This window comes from Cebidichthys violaceus, unplaced genomic scaffold (assembly GCF_023349555.1).
Source record: "Cebidichthys violaceus isolate CVI_PGR_0920_01 unplaced genomic scaffold, fCebVio1.0.p SCAF_117, whole genome shotgun sequence".
In the NCBI taxonomy this organism is placed as follows: Eukaryota; Metazoa; Chordata; class Actinopteri; order Perciformes; family Stichaeidae; genus Cebidichthys; species Cebidichthys violaceus.
The window spans coordinates 239,616-259,339 of NW_027176282.1; the positions used below are offsets into that span (position 1 = coordinate 239,616).

The 19,724-nt window shown below is 42.5% G+C and overlaps 1 protein-coding gene across 3 annotated transcripts in view; it reads left to right on the forward strand.

Annotated features, from left to right (window-relative positions):
* Nucleotides 1–19,724, forward strand: part of rap1gapb (RAP1 GTPase activating protein b) — a 106,275-nt gene that overhangs the window by 37,475 nt on the left and 49,076 nt on the right. For all 3 annotated transcript variants that reach the window (XM_068705413.1, XM_068705416.1, XM_068705411.1), the window contains one exon: nt 18,194–18,229. Coding sequence is in view for 1 of the 3 variants with exons in the window: in XM_068705411.1 (XP_068561512.1) it covers nt 18,194–18,229 (36 nt within the window). In the remaining 2 variants the exon portion in view is untranslated. The remainder of the gene's footprint in view (nt 1–18,193; nt 18,230–19,724) is intronic.

The window sequence follows — 19,724 nt, forward strand, 5'->3', positions numbered from 1 at the left end:
CACCACATGGGAGCGTTTAAAAAACGCAGCTATTGTTGTCTGCTTTTCAGCTGGTTGACGTGACATATTTTACGACACACGCTCTCTGTCCACTGGTGGGAGTGTGTTCACCTGTGTGTGCGCACATGTATCTGTGTGTGTGAGTGTGCGATACAGAGAGCAGAAGAGAATTGTAAACGCGCGACCATGTAGAGACAGAAATTACATGCCGTTGTGTAAATAAGATAAATAACATAAGGCTATTTAGTTTGTTTAATAAAAGAACAAGGTATACACCTGTTCTATCAGAAAGGGAACCTTAAATGACTTCTGTTGTGATCTGGTGCTATATAGAAAATAAAATTAAACAAAATGAACTTGACCATTAAGGGGGGGCGGAGGGTGCCGTTGGGGGGGGGGGGGGGGGGGGGGCGCCCCTAATATAATGGTAGGGGAAACACTGGAGCTGAAGGACCTTGGTGAGGACCAAGTGTCCTCTCCTCCAAGCCTCTGATTTGATTTATAGCCCATGTCTGGAGAGATTCCTGTCAAACCCAATAAAATGACAAAAGGTTGACCAGGGAGTCATCAGGGCACCCCCAGCTTCAGGGGACAAGAGCACAATCAATGCACTTGAACTGGACAGTGCAGGGAAGGATACACTGTCTCATCATGCCAGACAACTTAATAATTTACTCAGATAAAACTCATACAAGAAAGGCGGTAGAGAAGTCAGCCAGAGGCAGAGGGAGGACAGGCAAGGAGAGAGGGGCAGGGGGGTGAAATGGAGAGCAAAGAAAACAAGTGGAGACAAGAAGGAGGAGAGCTCAGAGCTGACGTAAGGTTGCCTAGAGCTGACGTAAGGTTGCCGTCTCTTGTTTGACCATAGCACTGCCAGCAGATTGACAATGATATCACTTTCCACGCACCCTGATGTAGGTGTCACTTTGACGAGTCCAACCATTTGATTTGCTGAGGAAGTTCAAGAGAAGCAGATTTTTGTCATTCTCTGTTCTTTGGGTTAGAAGTGTGATCACAGCAAAATCTTTGAATGTGGGTCATAGAGCTGGAATTACTAGAGTGAAATAGGTCAGGTAACATGAGAGACTTGCGGAAATCAGATAATTCGGCTCGCCCTCTTTTCAGTGCAACTCCACTTCCCCAGAATTCAGTGTCATAAGCCATGAACCAGTTCATTTGAAAGCAAACCCAGATATCATAGGACTTTTCATTTACAGAATACTTCAGATTTCTTTGGCCCACTGAGATGGTGACACTCAAATATGTTTGTTTACAGCTCATCAGGTTCAAAACAGAGCCTCAGATGTAACAGATTTCCGTGTTGATCTGAGGTTGCATGGTATCTTGCCATTGCAATCCCAGCACAATACAAATATTCTGCCAGATCAATGAACCCCCCCAAAGGGTAAAACAAAATGTCTTTTTGTCATGAACATGGGCATTCCACTTCATATCTGCAGTAGTTCGTACATAAAGTATTAAGCTGTTACAATATACTTGAGTTTAGTGTGCGTTGCCTCTTTCACGGTGGTGTTTCCATATAAAATAGGTGTTTGACTTTGATGTTGAATCCTGAGTTAATTCATATACTTTAGTTGATGTCAAATTAATCGGTAACTCTATTTATAATTGTTAAATAGTTTTATTTATCTGGCAGTCTGTCTGAGGTAAATAATTGTATAGCCTGAGTTAGCTATGTAATTGAGTTTCCTTTAAGCAAAATGCCCTGAGTGAATTTCTCTCTGGTAGACAGTTACGCAGTATATGTCTAGGGCTTTTATTGTGAAAGGTATGAACAGAAGGAGTGGATCTGGTATGTGCTGCCTTTGTCAAGGTTGAAAGGAGTAATACAGTTTGCTATATTGGTTAAGACTATTAGCCTCTGTGTTGTTGTACAATGAAGGTGTACATATTGAATATGTCTGTTCCATACAACTTGATTGGCTCATGCCTCTATTCACAGTGCAACATGTCAGAAAATCGACCCTGTTACGAAAAATAATTCAGTCACTTTTTCACTGTGTAAGATTTGCATTCTGCGTGAAAGTATTCATGACAAAAATATATTGAAAAATATATTGATGTGGGAATTAATTAGTGTGAAGGCTTTTAGACTTTGAAAACATCCTCTTGGGTTGAGGGAAATTATAGCTGGCCTTATTCACTATTTTCTGACATTGAATAGACAAAACAATTGGCAGATTAAACAATAATCAAAATATGTGTTAGTTGAAACTCTAAAACAACAAAGTGTCAAAAAATAAATCTTGTCCCTCCAAAACCGTTTTGTCTTCAGGTCTATTTCCCCCTAGAACCGTTCTTGAGCAAAGAGCTGTGATTCACGTCACGAGAATTGCTTATTCGACTTGATTGGCAGGGGGAAGTTGCGTTGTTGTATTGCATTGGACTTGTTAATTTCAGTATTTTTGTCCCCTCTTCCTGCAGGAAATGAGAATAAAATTCGCCAGATAGAGCCTAAGAAATAGTCCTGTTTGTTTCCAGGACAACAGGACAGCAGGACGCACCTTTCTCTTAATCTGGTCGAGATAGGAGCTACTTAGCCAGAGAGCACAGAGGAGACACAAGGAGGGAGGGCCGGGGTGCGTGTACACACATAAAATACTCCAAGACAAAAAAACACACACACTCGCGCTCAGGGCTGAGACAAGAAGGGAGGAGAGAGGAGAAAGCGCTAGAGGTATACAAAGAGAGGAGAGTTGCAACAGAGGAAATAGAGGAGGTATGACTGTTGTTCTGTAGCCTCGTGTTGTAAACTCCACTGATATCCTGCGCTCACCTGGGAAGCCTCATCAGCCACTCAGCAAGATGTCTCGGAGGAACAGGAGTTTCACGTTTGGAGCTTATGGGGGGTAAGATAATAGAGGAAAAATCTCTGTGAGTGTGATGTGGGAGTCTGCCACCTTCTTGTGTGCGTCAGTGCCCGTGTACCTGTTGCTCCACAACTGCAGATGACTCTGACAAGGTCACTGACTGTCAGCACTGTGCTCTCCTAATTTACACTTTATAGCCATCAATGCTGTAATAATGAGCAACAAAGGGAAACGTTAAATAGATTGCTTTAGTGCATGTGATTGTTTCATCAGGATGATGATTGATTGTCTCGGTCAAGGTGACCTCTTCTTGCGCGTTTGTTTTTTTCAAGACTTTTCAGAAGTTGCTAAAGTAACCTAAATGTATCATAGAGTACTGTAAAAACCGCAGGTAGTTTGAGGGGATAACTCAGTCCCAGTGATAAATAAAGTTATTCAAAAATGATCAACACATCAGGGAACTTTTTCATTAAAAACAAAGCACTGGTCATTCATCATATAATCATAATAGTACTGCGTCATTTGCAGAAAGAAAAAAAATGAAATGTTGGTGGTGAGGTAGTTGTAAGATAAGATATTCCTATACTTCATTGTGAGGAAAGTGAAATTGAGTGATTGGCTTCACTTTGGTGGCAGTGAATAAGTTAAATGTCTCGTCAGCATGATTAAACGGAGGGTGTGAAAGAGGAAGGATGCGACTTTGTATAGTCACAGTCTTTCATGTATGTGAGTGATGATTTTGCAGCCGTCAGAATGTGAATCTTTGAGACATGGAAAGTGTCTGGTTTATGAGCAGTGAGCCGCAGTGCATTAGAATTCATGAGGCAATGAATATTGTGTTTTGCTGCCCGTGGGCTCTGCCAAGTCTGAACACTCGCGAGGATCACTCTGACATTTTTGTGGTAGGAGTCAGGTTGAAAGCTAGCCGGAGTGCACAGGCAGATACTGCCAACCATTATAGACAAGGAGGTGCTATGTAGGGCACAACAACTTTGAAACGGCAACAACCACTTTGTTATCAAAATGTGCAATGAGATTCTTGGAATAGTAGTAAAAAAAAATGTTGTTCTAAAAAATGCACACCCCCGACCATGCTCTCAGCTAACTTGTAAATTTGAAGTGATGACCTGAGAATTTCATGTTGATGAACTTTAAATTGTAGATAAGGTCAGGGCCTCAGGTCAGGTATTGGCCCCGTCGTGACCTATCAACATTGAATACAGCTTCTTTGTCAATGTCACTGTAAAATACACTGTTTTCACAATTAGTTTAAGTCATTTGGTCACAATGTGCTGTTGACTCAAGTTATTAGTGCCACACTAATCTCTGACCTCATGTTACCTGACATAGAAAGGATTCCTATGAGTTTAATCTAGCTTCTTATCCTCATTCAACGCTTTGTATGATATCTTACAAAAAGTTATTTTATTATTTTTCTTTCTTTCTCTTACGAATCCAGCAACACAAGCAATCAGTGTGCCTGCTCAAGCTGCTGCATGGAAGTACCTAATTTGGCAACAAAACTACTTGGTTAGGATTAGGAAAAGATAGAGTTTGGGTTAAAATTAGGCGCCAACCTCCGGTTCTATAAAGTGAGGCCAATGCTGAAGTGCCATAAATTTGCATTCTTTCCAATAGTCAGCATGGGGTGACTCATCTGGTTGCAAAAGAAAAACAGATAAAGTCTTATTCAGCTTTTGGTTGTAGCTCCACCTTCTCATGTAACTTCTTGGTTACCTTCCAAGGCAACGGTCAAAAAACAAAATGGCAAGGGCAAAAATGTAGAACTCGAGGCTTCAAAACATCAGTCCACAAACCAATGGGTGATGTCACCGTGACTACGTCCACTTTTTATGTACAGTCTTTGGTTAAAAAATGTAAAGAAGTGTACTTAAGTAAGGAAGTTACGTAACAATGTCTCAATGTTCACACACAGGACTTTAACATACTATGTCTCCTGGTTGAAAGTGGGAAAGTCCCACCCATCCAACCCAACGTACTTCGACTTTGCCACTCTTTCTACTCTCCTGTCTCACGATTACGTGGGTCACATACGAATTACAGTCCATTACTTTTTGTCCATTACTTTTCATGCAAACCACTGACATGTAGGATAGATCAACATAGTTGTGTTCAACATTAAGGGGTAAAGGTTTGATTGGAATGTCTGGAATCATAAATCAGTTAGACCAGTTTTTAATTGAGAGCAGTAAAATGAGTGGACGATTAATTTAGTTTAATACTTTAGTCTCTTGTCGGTTTAGGGATTGTGTTACATATTGATTTACCTTGCCCCACATTTCCCTCGCCATCTATGTTCAATCTGATACTGTAAATCACAGACCTCCCCTAATCTCTAAACTACCACTGCCTCTGGATTCTTTGAAAGCATGCAGCTGTCTGAAACTAATAAGCATGTTTGTTTCAAGAAAAGAAATGAGCTTTTTACTTTCTCACTTGAATGTGTCTTAACAGATTTGGTTTGTTTGCAGATGACAACAAAATGTGTCTCTGTGTTGTGTGAGAAAAGGAGTCTCTCCAGGGAAATGAATGCCTAATGAATAAGAGGGAGAGGATTATCAAACAGAAATGGGTGGAGCCCAGACTTGGACCATTAAAATACCCGCCTACATTTCTTATAATGTCTTTCTTTGAAGAAGTTATTTACTTGCAGCATAATTTCTGCATACAATTTATTGGAAATTGCCGTTTGTAGATAATAACAGGCTTTTTCTACAAAAAACAACAAAAAAACATTAACAAAACAACAACTGGAAATTGCAATCTATTTAAGCATCCATTTTACTTCCTCCTTTTGACGTGACATTGTTTTTGTAGAATGCAAATTCAGAGCGGGCAATTATGTGAAGTACAGGCAAAACGATTTAAAAACAAAAGGTGGTTGAGGACTGTGTGGGTGAACAGCTATTTTAAAAATTATTTGCTACCTGAATATTTTGTAAACTTGTATTTAAATCCGTAAACCACAGGAACAAAAAAGTCAATGCCCCTCATAAACACCCCACACAAGCTCAAAGGCAGGGGCTCGACATTAACACTTGAACGCTAGTCTGAGGTAAGTAAACGTTTGGGCAAGTGGAGTGCCTCATGCAGATGTCCAATCGGGAAGATGAAAAAGAAATGTGCTCTTAAGTAGAGGGCGATATTCAATTAAAATGTGTGGTCTGGAGATCGGCATTAACGCTTTCTACTTGCCGATCATTGGTAATGCTACAGTACATTGTAACAACAACTATGTTGAAATTGGCAAAAGGAGAGCTAGTTAGCATTAGCTGTTAGCAGCTGGTTGGCAGCACAGTCCTGCTTGGCTAAATTGCGGAGCTAACAGGATAGCAATGTGGAACAACTAACTTACAGGTAGGCCTATGATATTGTAATTCATTCCCATACATGGTTTTCAGAGTAATCACAGCTAGTTTGCCCTCAGTAGGGGGTCTCTCTTTAGCACAGTCCTACTTTTTTTTCTTTTTTCCAGTCTAAACGTTGGTTGATTTTATTTATTAATTTTAGTATACCTACATTTTCCATTTCAGACAAGTATGTTTGACTATCCAGCAAGTAAAACATCTAACCTTAACTTCATCAACCTACACCCATGTTCTTTGATGTGAGTGACTTGCCATTTTGAGATTTAAAGGAGCAGTGTGTCGGGTATAGTGGTGAGGTTGCAGATTGCATCAAACTGAATACCCCTCCGCTTACCCCTCCCTTTCCAAGCATGTACAACTACGGTGGCCTTCGGGTAGCATAAAAATGCAAAACGTTTGATCGTATATGTGGTATATTGATCACATTAAAACCTGTTAAGCCCGACGGATCCGAATGCTGTAGCATTTACCGTCGAAAAAAGTCCATTTATGCACAATTTGTGTACAATTTATGAATGTGTACATGTTATATACCAAAAAAAATAAAATCTGGGTAAAACAAACTCCAAACACCATTCTACACAACTATTATTATACGCAACTAAAAGATTTATCACAATATCACGTATTTCGAGCCATAACTCGCTCTTCTCCGAATCTTTACCCACGTTTCAGGCGACGCGCCACGTTTTTAATCCTCACAGGCTAATGATTCTGTCAATCAAAATTGGTCTGTTCAATAGAATGGACTCAGACGCTTCTAAGGAGGGTCCACTGACTGAAATCAACCAACCATAGGGTGAGCTAGGAGACATGGACTGGAAGCCAGATGAGAAAATCCCATGGATGACAGACATAAACAGGCTCAGAGAGGATCCAGGCTCTCTAAATGATCCCAAACTGCTGCATATGGATAGATTGAACACTATTAGTCATAAAAGAAGTGAAATATATAATTATATACTATATAAAATTACAATGGAACAGCTGGAACAAAATGACATTTTGGTTGACCTCGGCTGAAATCTCTTTAACCTCTCTAGCTCTTGAATGCTTCACTTTATCAAAGAAAAAATTGTGCAGAGACTCTCAACCTATTGGGCTATGATCTGGGAGAGGTTTGAGCTTTCAACTACAACATTAAAAAACAAATATCTTATCAAAATTGGATTATTTTATAATCGGAGATAAAAGATTTCAATTTGTGCTGTGTGCCATCTTAATGTACTCTTAACCAGTAACATATATACTGATATTTACAAATCTAAAACAAATCTCACAAGTGTTAGCTTTATTAAAATACCAAAATTATTAAAATACACCTTATATTTAGACGAAATACACTCTCTTTACTATGGGTATGCAATTTTCGAGGAGCGGCCTACAAATAGGCTTAGGGCTTATGGTTGTAATGAGTACAAATGCTTTTTGGACCTCAGTGAACACAGTCCTTCCTTAGTAGTTGTAGCACGCATGCGCAGTACGGACTCAAGAGTTTTCCATGGCCGAATAAAGTAACCAACGCTACATGTGCGTCTGCCTCGTCAATACTCCACAGTATATCTGTTCTGGGTAACTGTAGAAACATGGCTGTGCAACATGGTGGATGCCGCCCACCGGGCATTTATTCTAAGTAAACGAAAACATAGCTATGAATATTTCATTCAGTTTTTACCAATGAATTCCTTCTAAATCCTACAATTAAAAACTATCCCTTTAAGGTTGTGATGGTAAGCTGAAGATTTAGAGAAAGCATGCTGGTGGTTTCACAGGCTTAGAATTATAGATGGCTGATTTCCCGATGAGTAAAATCAGCGTTGAGCCTGAAGACATCTGGCAACTGTCCTGCCAAGTGAAAGATTGTGCGCATAACCCACTGCTCTGTTTCAGTTTCCCTCGCAGGTATTATACCTACTTGATGGTGGTGTCGAGGAGGAGGATAGTGTGATTGTGCATCCAATTCACCTTTATTTTCAGGCATTGTAGCTTCTCAGTTGTATGTATTTAGTTTTTCATGGATCTGATATATTTGAGGTGGTTGTAGACACCTGCATTAGAGCTGCACTGATTAGTCAATTAATCGGTTAGTTAATGGACAGAAAAATGTATGCTGATTTTCTGTTTTCTACCTTTGTATCATTTATATCATTATCACCTGCCCTCGTTTTTTGATGTGTCATTTTTCCGTTGTTCATGTTTAAATATTCATGGCTAAATAAGCAACATCAATGCAAACAAACATGTTTAAGTATTATTTAGGTTATTAAGAGTTTGACTAAATATATCCAACATTCAAAGCATTAATATAGCAGCTATAGCAACTATATGCTTTGCAAAGATATAATGGAGTAATGTCTACCTGAACAGAGAATGAAGTCCAGGGCCTTTCACACAGGTCGTGGTTTGTGCTGTGCTTGCCGCTGGGTTTAGCATACATCGCTGCACTTCCGCTTTGTTGGACGCAGCGAAAAGCCATCGTGGCTCTGAGCTGCTATGTTTATATAGCCGGGCTGAACAAGCTTGCTTTGTAGTGTATGTCAGTACATGTGAGCATGCCCCAGTGGCTGGTTTATGGCCACCGCTCTTCACTGTGCTCATACAGCCGTTACCGCTAATATTGCCGTCACTGCGGAAGTGTCGTGCCCACCTTCTGGATCCTCCTCAGGTGAACACTATTTCCTCTGTAAGCACTTTTGCCATTGCTTGTTTGCTTCTCTACATTCTTTCAGTAATACTGGTACACACACACACATACACACACACACACACACACACACACACACACACACACACACACACACACACACACACAGACACACACACCTACACACACACAAACACTTTGGGTGAAACCAACAGTCAACGTTCACTCAGTTAAATTTACGTCCATAACTTAAAAACATTACTTACAAAGTAGTTTTTGTTGCCTTTTTGTTTTTGTTTCCTCGAAAGTAATTGATAATGCAGTTCAGTAACATAATTTTGTATTGACGCGGTTTGATTATGCCATTGAACAAAGAATATGTAACCTTGTAACTAGACACAAGACCTTTATTTCAATTCTTATTCCCTCCACTATAATTTATGCTTTTGTGTTAAGGCAGCTTTCGTGCTGTAAATGTTCGGTCCAGAAATCATATTGAGGATTTCTACTGTTGACTTGACTCTTAACATGATTTTGAGAAGCTATTATCAGGGTGCAGCTTGGCAGCACTCTTCACAGCAACCAGCCAAATGCTGCGTTTTCCTCCTTAAGGGTTTGTTTGTCACTTCTACTAAGGCTGCACTGTTTTCTATCCAATCATTAAAAAAAAATTTAAAAAAAAAGAACGGTAGCAGCTTGAAAATTAAATTAGCTGGTGAAGTTTACTGCCATTTCAGTTGATGTATTATCTACCTGCTGTGAGAGTGGACTGCATGGAAATAGGAGAAATGTAAAAAAGAAAACGAGTGTGTTCAAGTCAATCACAGTTTATAATATATCAGACTTAACTACCGGAACAACCCCACAGACTGAACCTTCACAACGACCCATATTTATCAAGTCCCGCATTGAAAAGAATGCTGATGTAGGTTAATTACTTAAGTGCTCTTGAAAATCTTGTTCTGAGTGGTCAGCTTCCCCTCAAACAGCGCGATGAATACATTTAGCTGCATCTCGTATGGATTTCGCACATAATTCACAGAGCTTTCTTTCTGAATAGCTCAATTTTTCTGTCGTCTCTTTTTCCTGGTTGAGAAAGAAGCTCGCTGGGGTTTAAATGTACGTTGTTGTCTATCAGCTGACAGAGGAATTAATGTGATACATAACAAAATGATTAATTACAGTATCCAGTTGTTTTACAACACTGGGAGATCATTAAGCTGCTTTTAAGAACATGCAGACATGAGGAAATTTGCTCTTGTGAAGTATGGTTGCCAATCTATTTTTTCATCTTGCTATGAGCAATTACTTTAAATGTCTTGAAAACCCTTTGCATATAAAAGCTCAGTGGTAAAATGACTTTGGATTGTCATAACACACCACCTTCTACTTATTTGTGTGTCCTTCCCCGAGTGGAAGTCGATTACCTGCGCAGTAGACGGAGGTGCAGTTGCTTATGTGATGGTATGTTTCTCACTCAGGACTGTTAACACCAAAACAGACTGTTGCGTGTGTCAGCAGGGGGAGAATCACCAACCGTATCGTTGACTTGCAAGCTAATATTTCCATTTTCAACACTGAGCAACAAACACAGCAACAGAGCAAAGGCCTCACCTGCATTGTGCGTAATGTCACTGCTCAAAGGTGAGTGGTATCTAATGACAGAACCAAGGGCTGAGTGAGAGCGCGCACTGCAGCGGGTTCATGAAATAACATGTTTGATGTCAGACGCTCTGCGGTGATACTGTTTTAATTTCTTACATCATCCCATCGTCTCTCATTCAAGCTTATCCAATATTTTTTTATGTAAGTACTTAAATAGGAGAGATGGGAGGAATGACAGAGAAGGAGTGGGGAGGCAGAGCCAGAGATAATAACAGGCTGGTTATCTAATTGGCAGAAACAAAGTGATGCACAGACACACAGATAAAACATTTACTGCCCAGGTTTGATCCCTTAGCTCTATTCTGCCTCCCAATGGTGTAGGCAGGCTATTGACCCACTGCTCCTTAGAGAGTAACTTAAAGGGCTATTCCAACAGTTTAGTAATTGCACGTACCTAATGTTGGGGGACTTACAAGAGTCTGATTTTTTAAATAATGGAAAAAATCGAAGCAGCAGCATATCCTGACCTTTAGCTCTTTGTAAGGGTCAAAAACCGGAAACTATATTTCCCAAAATGTAACTTGATTGCATCTTTCATTCGACCCTCCTTGCCTCCTAAATATCCACTCCTTTAAACCCCACTCTTCCGGTGTGCAATGCAGGCATTTTGTTTTTGTTAAAAAAAGTTGAGCTGACATCATCAGGGTTACTGTTTCAACCTTTGGAAAGCTCCAACCACAGAGGACATTATACAAATGTTTTCACAGCCTGATTAGAAATCAATTTGAGAAGTAAACTTAAGGTCATGTGTACAATCTGTGGAGTGCCCCTATAAATTTCAATCCACTTTTTTTAGTTAATACATTTGTTGATTAATTAATTAGTGGATTGACATAAAATAAACATCTCATCTCTCATCTCATCTTCAACCGCTTATCCGGGATCGGGTCGCGGGGGCAACAGCTCCAGCAGGGGACCCCAAACTTCCCTTTCCCGGGCCACATCAGCCAGCTCTGACTGGGGGATCCCGAGGCGCTCCCAGGCCAGTTTGGAGATATAGTCCCTCCGCCTGGTCTTGGGCCTCCCTCGGGGTCTCCTCCCAGTTGGTCGTGCCTGGAACACCTCCCTGGGAGGCGCCCAGGTGGCATCCTTACCAGATGCCCGACCCACCTCAACTGGCTGCTTTCCACGCAAAGGAGCAGCAGCTCTACTCCGAGTCCCTCACGGATGACCGAACTTCTCACCCTATCTCTAAGGGAGATGCCAGCCACCCTCCTGAGGAAACCCATTTCGGCCGCTTGTACCCGCGATCTAATCCTTTCGGTCATGACCCAGTCCACATGACCATAGGTGAGGGTAGGAACGAAGATTGCCCGGTAGATAGAGAGCTTTGCCTTGCGGCTCAGCTCTCTTTTTGTCTCAACGGTGCGGTAGAGCGACTGCAATACCGCCCCAGCTGCTCCAATTCTCCGGCCAATCTCACGTTTCATTGTTCCTTCACTCGCGAACAAGACCCCGAGGTACTTGAACTCCTTCACTTGGGGTAAGGACTCATTCCCTATCCGGAGTGGGCAACCTACCGGTTTCCTGCTGAGAACCATGGCCTCAGATTTAGAGGTGCTGATCCTCATCCCAACCGCTTCACACTCGGCTGCGAACCGATCCAGTAAGTGCTGGAGGTCACAGCCCGATGAAGACATCAGGACCACATCATCTGCAAACAACAGCGATGCAATCCTCAGCCCACCGAACTGTAAACACTCCTCCCCACGACTACGCCTCGATATCCTGTCCATGAATACCACAAACAGAATTGGTGACAAAGCGCAGCCCTGGCGGAGGCCAACCCTTACCAGAAACGAGTCCGACTTACTGCCGAGAACCCGGACACAGCTCTCGCTTTGGGCGTACAGGGATTGGATGGCCCCCAGAAGTGGCCCCCTCACCCCATACTCCCGCAGCACCTCCCACAGTATCACAGGGACCCGGTCATACGCCTTCTCCAGGTCCACAAAACACATGTAGACCGGATGGGCGTATTCTCAAGCCCCCTCCAGGATCCTTGCGAGAGTGAAGAGCTGGTCTGTTGTTCCATGGCCAGGACGGAATCCGCATTGTACCTCTTCAATCCGAAGTTCGACTATCGGCCGAACCCTCCTTTCCAGCACCTTGGAGTAGACTTTACCAGGGAGGCTGAGTAGTGTGATACCGCGGTAATTGGCACACACCCTCTGGTCCCCCATTTTGAACAGGGGAACCACCACCCCGGTCTGCCACTCCCTAGGCACCATCCCAGACCTCCACACAATGTTGAAGAGACGTGTCAATTGTAATGTTCAGAAATTTCTCAAACAGAGGGGAAGAAGGCCATAGAGGAGAAGAAGGCCACTGAGGAGAAGAAACAGCAGCCCCCCCTTTGCACTCTTTGTTCCATCAGCAAGCAGGGCAGGAGTCAGCAGGTCCAGGTCAAAATCAAAAGTATTTTTATATTGTTAACAGAAATCAAAACAATCACAAACCAAATTACACTATCGATAGTAAAATATTTCAAGAAATATGAGACCTCGTTTGCACCACAGGGCAGATTGATGTATCTGCCCGATGGTACGAAGGAAGTCTGATTCTCTCGGGGGACAAACAGCTCCTTTGTCCCCCCAAAGTTTCATACATCACATTCCTTAGCCTATCGATCAGCTCCACAATTGGCTGAAGGCGAATGAGCTCCTCCTTGGATCCTGACCCATTGTCCTGGGCAGACACCTCTGTCAACTACCCTCTTCCCCCGCAGATTCACACCTCACATTCCTCAAACCCCCCTCACAGACACTCAATATACATACAATTCCTCACACATCCAAGACAGCCCCTCCACACCCAGTGCCTTCAGCATTTCTGGACAGATCTCATCAATCCCTGGGGCTTTGCCACTGTGGAGTTGTTTGACTACCTCAGTGACTTCCACCAGGGAAATTGATGATGCTCCCCCATCAGCCTCCAGCTCTGCCTCTACAATAGAGGGCGTATTAGTCGGATTCAGGACTTCCTCAAAGTGCTCCTTCCACCGCCCGATTACCCCCTCAGTTGAAGTCAACAGAGTCTCATCCTTACTGTATACAGCTTGGATGTTTCCCCGTTTCCCCCTCCTGAGGTTCTGGATGGTTTTCCAGAAACACCTTGGTGCTGACCGAAAGTCCTTCTCCATGGCTACTCCGAACTCCTCCCACACCTGCTGCTTAGCCTCCTTCATGGCAGCGGCTGTAGCCCTTCGGGTCCATTGGTACCTTGCAACTGCCTCAGGAGTCCTCCGGGATAACATATCCCGGAAGGCCTCTTTCATCAGTCGGACGGCTTCCCTGACCACCGGTGTCCACCATGGTGTTCGAGGGTTACCGCCCCTTGAGGCACCTAAGACCGTGAGACCACAGCTCACCGCCGTAGCTTTGGCAATAGAAGCTTTGAACATCGTCCATTCCTGTTTGATGCCCCCAACCTCCACAGGGATGCTAGAAAAGCTCTGCCGGAGGTGTGAGTTGAAGATCTCCCGGACAGGGGCCTCCTCCAGACGTTCCCAGTTTGCCCGCACTACCCAGAGTTTTCCCCCACCCTCTGACCCAACTCACAACCAGATGGTGATCAGTTGACAGCTCCGCCCCTTTCTTCACCCGAGTGTCCAAAACATACGGCCTCAGATCCGATGATACGATAACAAAATCGATCATCGACCTTCGGCCTAGGGTGCTCTGGTACCACGTACACTTATGAACATCCTTATGCTCGAACATGGTGTTCGTTATGGACAATCCATGACTAGCACAGAAGTCCAACAACAAACGGCCGCTCGGATTTAGATCAGGGAGGCCGTTCCTCCCAATCACGGCTCTCCAGGTATCCCCATCGTTGCCCACGTGCGCGTTGAAATCTCGCAGCAGAACTATGGAGTCCCCCACTGGAGCCCCATACAGGACTCCAGTCAGGGTCTCTAAGAAGGCCCAATACTCTGAACTGTTGTTCGGTGCATATGCACAGACAACAGTCAGAGTTTTCCCCCCCATAACCCGCAGGCGTAGGGAGGCGACCCTCTCGTCCACCGGGGTAAACTCCGGGATTTGTAAGTATCCCCACACCCGCCTGGCGCCTCACACCCTGGGCAACTCCAGAGAAGAAAAGAGTCCAACCCCTATCCAGGAGTACGATTCCAGAACCAATGCAGTGCGTAGAGGTAAGCCCCACCAGATCTAACTGGTAGCGCTCCACCTCCCGCACAAGCTCCGGCTCCTTCCCCAACAGACAGGTGACGTTCCACGTCCCCAGAGCCAGCCTTTGCCACCCGGGTCTGGTCCGTCGAGGTCCCTGGCCTTCACTGCCACCCATGGGGCAGCGCACCTGACCCCAGCGGTTCCTCCCGCAGGTGGTGAGCCCACAGGATGGAGAGGAGGGGGTGCCACGTTGCTGCTTCGGGCTCCGTGGCAAACCCGGCCACCAGGCGCTTCCATTCTTACTCTGGCTCTTCGCCTGAGACCAATTTGACATGGGAGACCCTACCAGGAGCTCTAGGCTCCAGACAACATAACCCTCAGGGTCATGGGGGCACTCAAACCTCTCCACCACGTTAAGGTGATGGCTCCCCGGACCTAAAATAAACATTTTAAGCCAAAATACAAAACATTCACTGGTTCCAGCTGCTCAATTGTGGGGATTTGCAACTTTATATATAGTGTAATAATTATATATTTGAATATTTTTTATGGCACCTTGGGCCAGGAAAAGGTGACAATTTTCCAACATTTTCTAGATAAAAAATTGAATAATAAATAATAGACATACTAATCGATAATACAATGATCGTTAGTAAGTGTAAAAACAATGAGTGAAAAATCTGTGGAGGGATGAGGCGGGGTTTGTGTCTGGGGTTTGATTTCATTTTTTTGTTCAAGCTAATATATGGTTTAAAGTTGCACTTAATGTGGAAAAAAATATCTGACTCAGTTCTTATCCCTCCAAAACTCTCCTTGGCATAAATAAATAATTTTAAAAGTGAATAAGATGCCATTGTATGAATATTTTATGAGGGTGATAGTAAATCACATGAGATGTGCAGTGAGTGTTGCCTCTGAATGCATCTCTTATTGCAAACTCTCCTTGGGTAAATCATTTCCAGGAATTTGACTTATCATTTTAAAAGGTTTTACATGAGACCGAGTAAAGAAAAGAAATACACTGTCTTTCCTTCACTGTCAACAGATATTGCCTACAAATTGTATGTGACTAAAGCAGGTATATTTGTTTTTCAGCCCTCAAGATGCTGCTCCACGTGTCAAAGTTGTCATGATCTTTGCAAGAAGATCATGCGATTGCTCGTGTGTCCTTGCCAGTGACTGAGTGTGCACCTCTGTGTCTGTCCACAGCTAATCTTGCATTCTGCTGCACCAAACTGCATAATCATTTGGTTGGCCAGTTATGCTCAAGGACCTCTTCTGGTTTCGGTAACTTCACTCAAAACACCTTTTATTACCTGTTTTATACTAACATTGACTGCCAGTTGACCTCTCACTCACTACTCTTAGCTGGCACCCAGCTGGTACTCTGTGACACAGACAAAGTGGGGGAAAACAGTTTGCTCACTTTTATTGTTTTGGACGGTGTGTTTGGCTAACAGCTAACCAAATCTAGCAGTATACATACGCTGCAGCCCTTCAGCCGCTGCTACGTGGGCAGACAGCTTGTTGAGTTTAATTTTGTTTTTGGCAAAATTATATGACATGTCTTATTGGATGACTTCGAGCTGATTGCCTGCGTATATAGGAGCTTGAGTTTTGGGGTTTGAATGGAATGTGTTTTACGACGCCATTGGTGTCTAGACGGGAGGTTGTATCACACAATACGGCAGTACTTTGCAGACACACCTGGCTCTACTGAGTGCACCTTTCTAGTTCCGTATCAGATTGAATTTCACTTCTTTTTTGGAAAGGATGAAACTGTGGATGTTTTCAATATACTTAAAACAGTTATCTTCCACTCCTTATTCACTTGAAGTAGACTGTCAGCAGGATGGCTTCAATTACCTTTGTTATTTTCATGTCATTGTTTTAACTGACGAACGGAGCGAGTGCCTATGAGTGTGAAGGCATCAATAGTAATTATTTGATTGGCTTAGCCTTGGGGATGAATGGATAAGCGGTGATTATCAGAAGATTGATTGTCCACACTCAGCTTCTTCTTTGATGCCGCTTCACAGATTGTTCCAGGTGGGAGTATGCGGAGTAAATGGAAAGAGAGAACCAGCCACACAAATTCCACAAACTCTCTGTAGATGTAATGCACCAACAGGGGTGCATTTTAAATCTCCTATTAATCTCCTTTTAATTTAACCAGTAAGCACACAATTGCTCTTTCTATCTGTTATTAATAATCAAACAGAAACATTTCTTGTAATTAATTCCATATATAGATATATATCCCACATGCTTTTTTAGCTTGACATTTTTTAATTTACCTTTATATCCAACTGCAATATTTGACTCTTGTTTATATGAAACCTGTACTATTTAGCCACCACCCCATTCACACATTTCTGGATTCTCCAACAGTCCGTCTGCCTGCCTGCACAGCACATCTGCCAGGTGCCTCTTCCCATCTTTGCTAAATCCATCCAGAGTGGGATTGTCTCAAACGGCTGGCTGGCAGAGGTGTGGATAAATGGAGTGGAGGGAAGAGGGAAGAGAGGGAGTGGTGGGGGACGATGTGGATCGTATTCATCTGGCTTCTTGGAGGCACATTGTGGGTGTATATTGTTGGAAATATTTAAGCTGCACTAGCTATTATTTGTATGCCTCCGTTCCGGCTACAGGCATGTGACGATGTTGATGAAGTTACGTACGTACTCTTGCACTCCACGGTGAACTGATTTGATTTTGGAGGTCAAAGGTCAGGGTCACTTTCTTCACGTCTGTCCCATTCTTTTGATACCTCAGGAACGCCTTGAGCGTTCCTGAGGTATCAGGAACAAAATTTGTCCAAATCTTCAGATTTGGCACACAGTGCGGCTGTGCCTCAGGCGGTAGAGTGGGGTGTCCTTGCGCTTTACAGCAGAATTCGGTGGTCAAAGGTCACTGTGATCTCAGTTTGCCATACCTCAAAAATTCATATGCTATTCACAACAATTTCACACAAATGTATCCAGGGAAAAAAAGATGAAGTGGTGATATTTTACAAAATATTTACAAAATATCACCACTGCAACTGCAACTGCAACTGCAACTGCGTGACTGGTTAGTGCAGGCATCCAACTGCAAGGCGGTTATTCTAGTTGTATTAGCAAATGAAGCAATTAGCATGTAGTGACACAATTATCCCCCGACTTTGCAGATTTATAGAGGGTTTTCACCATCTTTTGTTCATTGTTTTAGTTTTACAGTCTGCAATTATACTGTTTTGCAGCTGCTCGCCAGCAGCTGAAAAAAAAGCTTCATCATTATACATCAAATGGGCCATAGACTCGTAAAAACCTGAGTCATAATGAGTCTGGAAAGGTCAATGGGAGGGTATACTGGAAAGGGGAAAATTAAGGTGCAAAGATGATCGCTTGATCAACCTGGTTTCCTCAATAGGCGATAGAGAGTCACTTTGGCTGCCCTCAGTCCAACATGATAGAACGAAGGAGTAGAGCTGCACCGAGGGCTTGTCAACAAAACATCCATTGATTTACTGTCACTGTTTCTCTCTAGAGTTGACAAGAGCTTCTCCAGGACCAGAACCTTGTGGTGAGTCCTCTCTTTTGTTTCATTCTCCCAACACTCTCTTCCCAAATGTTGCACTTCCAACTTTTGAAGTTTTTGAGGGGAAGGCTTCAAGACTATTCCTTCCACGTGAACAACCACCATTTTGATTAGATATCTAAGTTCAATCATCTGAAAGCAGAATCAAACATGACTATATCTATCTATTTAATACATGTTAGATTTCATAGTCTTTCTGTTCCACCCATGTTCACTGTCAGCATGATTTTCTGTTGTATGCTGCAACAATAAACAATACATTTTCCATACTTTTACAGCCAGATGACTCAGCATCAGGAGAATAAAGATAGACTTCAGTTTGTCCATCAAATTTAATGGTTAGTCAGTTACTTGATGGAAGAAGTATTGTGATCAAGGAAAGCCTCTTTACTTTAATATTCTCAAAAAGTGCTCTTTTAAAGTGATGACAATGAGAAGGCCTGGGTAAAGATATAGTATAAAAAGGTGAAGGCTGATTAGACCGCTATTTTTAGAGCAGTAAAACCATAAGCAGTCCTTTCCACTTCTTTATCTCAACCTGGGCTTTTTGCTGGCTCGTAATAAAATTCTCAATTGTGCTTTAGATTATTTTCTCACTTGACTCTTATGACTTTGGACATCTGCATATGTGATGGAGATAGTGGAGCTTGTAATTTTGTCTACTTGACAGGTAGTATCTAAGCATGGCTAAGGGAATGTGTGGCTGTATACAGGGACAAGAGCAGATGGATGGTGACAGGGAGCACAAGCATCTGTATCACTCCAGCTGGTCATGTGAGGCAAATGCCTTTGAGGTCTCAACCAGAAAGATTGATTGTACCACTGAATAAAACCATGCACATATTTGTTTGTGGTGCTGTAGTTATGTTACTTTATATTCAAGTCCATGTTTGTATACTTAAAAGTAAATATAGAAAGGAAATAAACAAATCGACTGAACAACTAATTACGGTTTCCTTTTTAGAAATATCTATCGAATTGGTATAAATTGCAAACAAAAATAGCATCAGTCAAAACTAAACTTGTTTGGTACATTTATGTGCCATATTACCTACTGGGTTTTAAATAAATCAAATCCTGAAATGCAAACAAACAAATAAAAAAAAATAGACTTACTTTTAAATAAGTTTTACGTCTTACGGGCTACTGCTATAAAGGTACTATTGTTTTAACTGATCAAACTGTGATATTTTCGAATTCAAAATCGAAATCTCAATGCATTTTTATTCTACAGCAATTTAAATCAATGAATTTTAGTGATTAAGTTACTCGAGTTCCTTGAGGAATCGTTTTAGCCCTAGATTCAAGGCAGCAAATCAATGTCACTGTTACCATAAACAGTGAATACCAGCTGTAATTATCAATGGTGATTAGCAGAAGACTGGGCACAGTCCATCCCTTGAATTAGATAGAAAATAAAAAGAGAGCACAGAGAGGGAGACAAAATCTTAATTGCATTTTCTCGAGTGTTTGTGTGTAT